This window comes from Cheilinus undulatus, linkage group 3 (genome assembly GCF_018320785.1).
Source record: "Cheilinus undulatus linkage group 3, ASM1832078v1, whole genome shotgun sequence".
In the NCBI taxonomy this organism is placed as follows: Eukaryota; Metazoa; Chordata; class Actinopteri; order Labriformes; family Labridae; genus Cheilinus; species Cheilinus undulatus.
In genome coordinates this window covers 43,846,160-43,851,673 of record NC_054867.1, presented here as the reverse complement: position 1 = coordinate 43,851,673, position 5,514 = coordinate 43,846,160, and the positions used below count along the sequence as shown (strand labels likewise).

Sequence of the window (5,514 nt, the reverse complement as noted above, 5' to 3'; positions counted from 1 at the left end):
AGTTATTTATAACACAGATATTGTTACGCTGTGTCATATGGAGAAGCTCTGCTGGCTGAGCATTCACAACTATAGATTTGCTGATAAGACAATGTGTGCGCTGCTGTCCTCTTCCCTTACACTGGACACTCGCCTGACCTTGAAAATCCTGCCAAGTTCTATCTAGATTTAGCTGATTATGACAAAGTGTGGACTATTATGGAGCTGTGATGTAAGATGAGCTGTGAGTATACTTCCAGTTTACTTTTCTACAATTATCAGAACCGTTTTTGGTTTCTTTTGTGACTTTCTGTTATGGAGACGTCAAGGACATTTTGGTCAAATTTACAACTTACCCTGCCTATTTCACTTCTATAGTTACTATCATAACCTACATTTTCAAGGTGAAATGTTTATAGTACGAATGAGCCATCATGTTTTTTTCAAACTGCACTGGATGATTGACGATAACGAGACCTTTCACTTCCTGTCATGAGAGTTAACATACATTATTGTAGTTGAGTTGTGTTAATTGCACTTTGACACATCCACAAGCAATCAGACAACTGGTTTAAAGGCTGTCTCACCATACAGAGCCTACTAATACTGTAACAATATGCTGCCATGTTCAGAGTACAAAACAGTGAGAAAAAAAGACTGATATCACCCAGTGCTTCTACTTCTGGATATGTTTGATTTGTCCATTTTTCCATGCATTCAATATAAATAAATACTCAAGTTTCTCCATCAGTGCATACCGTTTTTCTCATTCTGCCAGGTGCCGTTACTCTTGTTTAGTGAAGGCGTGCTTCCATACTTGTTAGCAGCTGATGTTTTCTGGGCAGCCTCAGCTGCTGCATCCATGATCTGCTTCTCCTCCTGCTCAGTCTCACGGTGGTAAAAATAGTTAAAGTTGGAGACGATGACAGGGACGGGCAGGGCAATGGTCAGGACACCGGCAATGGCACAGAGGGTGCCGACCATTTTGCCTCCCATCGTGATGGGGCACATGTCTCCATATCCCACTGTGGTCATCGTCACCACGGCCCACCAGAAGCCGTCAGGGATGCTAACAAACTGCGTCTGGGGCTCATCCACTTCTGCAAAGTAGATGGCACTTGAGAAAAGGATGACTCCTATAAAAAGGAAGAAGATGAGCAGACCAAGTTCCCTCATGCTGGCTTTCAAGGTCTGCCCCAAGATCTGAAGTCCTTTCGAGTGTCGGGAGAGCTTAAAAATTCGGAAAACTCTCACGAGACGGATGATTCGAAGGATTGCCAAGGACATGTTCTGACTCGAGTTGGCATCATCGGGGGTTGTGGCCAGCTCTGTTCCCAGCGTTACAAAGTAGGGAATTATAGAGACTATGTCGATGATATTCATGATGTTATTGAAGAAATCACTCTTGCTCGGGCACACCACAAAACGGACGCCGACTTCAAAGCAGAACCAAATGATGCAAATAGTCTCCACAATGAAAAATGGGTCTGTTAAGTACGCCATTACATCTTTAACCGCTGGACGATGCGCCTCCTGGGTGCCATTGATGATTTCAGTTAAACCCGGCATAAAGTCATGGTCTTCCCTGAACTCTGGCAGCGTCTCTAAGCAGAAGATGAAGATTGAAATGACAATGACAAACACAGAAACCAGAGCGACTGATTTGGCGGCACTAGAGCTTTCCGGGTACTCAAACAGGAGCCAGAATTGTCGTTGGAGTTCGTTAGTGGGCAAAAGGACCTCTGGCTCTTTGATAAACCCTTCGTCTTCGCGGAACTGCTCCATCGCTTCATGACCCAACTCATAGAAAACTATTTCATTCGCAAAAACATCCAATGGTACGTTGGCTGGTCTACGGATTCTCCCCCCTGATTGATAGTAGTAGAGGATCCCATCAAAAGATGGGCGGTTTCTGTCGAAAAAATACTCGTTTCTCATTGGGTCAAAGTAGCTAATCCTCTTCATGGGGTCACCTAAAAGCGTCTCAGGAAATTTATTCAAGGTGCTAAGCTGCGTCTCAAACATCAGTCCTGAAATATTGATGACAACCTTCTCATCTTTTTCTTCCATGTAGTGCTTTTCAAACAAATCTTCATTCTCGTAGCAATCCTTCGCCATTTTACTGAAGACGCTGTCAGTGGGAGACTCGCTGTTGACTAGAAGTTTCAGATTAGAGATCAAGCTGCAGCTGCTGGAGTTTGCTTTAGTGGTCAGGGTCGGAGGAGTGGACGGTGACAGCCCTTCTTGGCCAGACTGATGCCGGCGTCGACCTCTGTGTGGCGACTGATGAGGAGAACTCAAACGGTGGGGTAGAAGGTTCTGATCGGGGGCCTCTGATGTGGGAGAAGTCGGATACCTTGAGTCGTTCGGGTCCCCCAGATTGATGCCAACATCATCCATGTTCTCAAAGTTAACAAGCGGCACCTCCATCCCCTGTTTTCTCACTAGCCACTGCTCCGTCTATCAGCCCGGATCGAGTGCAGGAGACAGAGGGGACCCCACAACCAGTGCCACGCTGAAGACCCCTGCAGGACCTCCCTCCTTCTGACTATCATTCAGGCAGCTGGTCGCTCCGCCTGGATCGAGTCCTCTTTGTAATCTGTAAAAAGATCAGGGAAGGAAAGGGTTATATTTTGTTAAATGGTGCAAAACTGTTTTGTTGGTGTGGAGATTTTTCTGTCAACTCCTGTTTGCATCAGCAGCATCTGATACTGTGCTGGTACAGTTATTTTTTCTCCCCATTTTTCTCTCATGACCGAAGGCGAAACACAAACTCTGCAAGTTTGGCTGCAAAGTGCTTACCCTGAAAGAAGCCAATGGTATTACTGCTGATCATCTACTACAAACTGAACAAATTAAATGGAAAAAATGCCTGCGCTTTCTCTTGGAAATAAAAGAAACTCATCAAAAAACAGAACATTTATCCCTCTCATCACTTTCACACCTCACTCTTGGTCAACACAAACTCTGCTCAGGGTTCAACTTGATCTCCAAAGAGCTGTTTATCATTACGTTTGTCTTCTTTGGACAGGTAACTGAACCCCAGAGCACGTTTTTAAGCTGCAACCTCTGTGTCCACTTGACACCGAGGGCCCTGCACAGTCAGAGAGACTTATCTGCTTCTATTTCCACTTGCATTGTAGCATATAACGTAACAGTTCTGGGTACAGGATTGAATCTTCTTATGTAAGGACATCATGATACGGCTTATGCAAAAAATAAATGTATTGATTGTGCCTTGTCAGCAAAGGGAGGTGACTGAGTCCAAGAGAAAGGACGTTTGGAAGGGAAAACAGAGAAGTGCATGCATCTTATACTCTTCAAAAAGCAGCTTAAACCTCCCTAACGAGCAAACTTATCCTAATTTTAAACTCACAATTCTTTGAAAGACACATTAAAAATGTTCATACAACTACGCCTAGTAGATCTGAATGTCAAAGCGTTAAAAAAATGCAGAAATATCTTGAAGTATAAAGTTTAAATCCAGCTGTGTGCAGATGTCCGCACCACTCACCCGTGTCCCCAGCTCTGCAGAAGTTGTCGTGCCCTCTATACCCTTCCTGGCAGTTCTGCGGCGCTCCCCCTTCCTCCCTTCAATCTCTCCCTCATCCAAACTCACAATCAAGAGTGTCTCTGGCTCTATTAAAGCTCCCATTGGGTAATCTAACACCCTATAGGAAACCAGAGATGGCAGAGGTACCCACACACGCGCACGAGAAACTTCCACACAAACAAGGGCAGGCACATGCAGGCGGCTGGCTGTACGTTTGAATGTGGGGGTCACCTGGCTTTGTTCTCCCTGCTTCTCTCTTCTCCTCTGCTCCGTCAGTGGGATAAGTGAGGACGTTAAAGGTAGCTCCCTGATAGGAGATTTACTCTGCAGGAGCCAATCGCTGTTTGGCATGTTGGAGGGAGAGTGGGACCCACTCTTTTCCCCCTCTTTCCTGCAGAGTAAGCATCCACATGCAGGATCATCCAATCCAGCCTCACCCCTGGGGATTAAACCATATTCTCTCCTCTTGTTACTGTATTTGTCATGGCTTTCAATACCTGCAGCATATCTGCCCTGGGACTCTTGTTATTTACATTTTCAACAAACTCAGACCAGCTTGAATTACATTTTTTTTTCACACATTTTATTGACATTTTATGTGTTTTCTTAAGTCTTGATTGAACTTATAGCACTTAAAGCAGCTGCGTTTTTCTGCTAGTTAGGGCAATCTATGAAACAAAGGACGGCTCCTCTTTTGAAAAACAAGAATTAGCCTGTACAGTAGTATCAATACTATTGATAAATACTTTAGTTATTTACTGAGGTAATTTATTCTAGGCACACAGCTCCCCTGGAGGTGTTACATATGGATTTTAGAGGGTTTATGTAGCAGAAAGAGAGTACAAAATCCTACGGTGCATTTGTGTTTCTCATTTCTTTTGTCTCTGCCAACTCTGGCTCCTGTACGCCTGCCAGCTATCGAAGGTTTTCAGATTAATATAGTAGCTCTGAGAAAAAGTGAAAAACCTAATTAAAAGGTGAAATTCAAATTACAGAGCGGCTGCTCTTTCCTGTTTTAGCTCGGCTGAATTCTCCAGAGAAGAGAAAACTTTAATCAAAGTGTATCCTGTACTTTTTCAGAAGGGCGGCCAATTTGGCATCATAGGTTGAATATTGTGTTACCTGATGGAGAAAACAGTAGCCTTGAGTCAGTAATCATCCCCTCTTCTCACTCTTCGTCCTGCAGCAGGCTGGAGTTGGCTGTCTGCTGGTCCTCTGTAACATTGCGGCGTGAGCAGCACCACTGCAGGCACACGGCTTCAAGGTCATAGAAAACTGTCTTTAAGACTTTACAGCCTGTGCTTTGCTATACATCATCTCCAACAGTCACCTTCAGGGACCTCATTATCTGTCCTCATGGGCTCATCACACACCTATGCATCAGTGGATATAAACTTCACATTTGTTCATGATGTATACTCCATTCTGCACATACATACAGAGCATAAAGAGCACAAGGATGCAGGGACATGCTCACACAAACATCACTCAGCTGACTCAACACGCTCCATATATAGGGATCTTTCCCCCGTGTGATCCTGCAAAGTCCAGGACGTGTCATTGAAAGTGCAGTCAGCTGAGGCATGACCTGCCGTTCAAACACTTCATAACAGAATTTGCTACAGGCAGAGACAGACAGGAAGATGGACAGCGAGGGGCCCTATCATAGACTGTATGTGTCAGACTGAGAGGGTAAATAATCGATCCATTCCCCCACGCAAAACGATTTGTGCCAGTAAAAGTGGGAGAGGGGAGGTAAATGGGTGAGATGGACTGCAGCTACTGCAGTGTCACTCGTCTGAGGACTCCTGACGGAGTAACAGAGGGATAACGTCCCTCCCTCTGTCCTTCTGTGCAGCCCTCCATCCATCATCTCTCCCTCCTCCCTCCTTCTCTCTCGATGACACTGTCACCTTAGCCGTTAACAGACTGTGTTGACAAAGCAATTTCTCCATCAGCATGCTTGTGTGTGAACTATACTG

The 5,514-nt window shown here is 44.9% G+C and overlaps 1 protein-coding gene across 1 annotated transcript; it reads right to left on the bottom strand.

Annotated features, from left to right (window-relative positions):
* Window positions 1–726: 726 nt before the first annotated feature.
* Window positions 727–2,409, bottom strand: LOC121507152 (potassium voltage-gated channel subfamily A member 10). The gene has a single exon (XM_041783337.1). It carries the CDS (start codon window positions 2,407–2,409, stop codon window positions 727–729), a length of 1,683 nt encoding a protein of 560 aa, XP_041639271.1.
* Between the last annotated feature and the right edge of the window lie 3,105 nt (window positions 2,410–5,514).

What these genes read in the sequence shown, in the direction of transcription:
- LOC121507152 (XM_041783337.1), bottom strand. Translation starts at nt 2,409, where the DNA reads ATGGAGGTGCCGCTTGTTAACTTTGAGAACATGGATGATGTTGGCATC.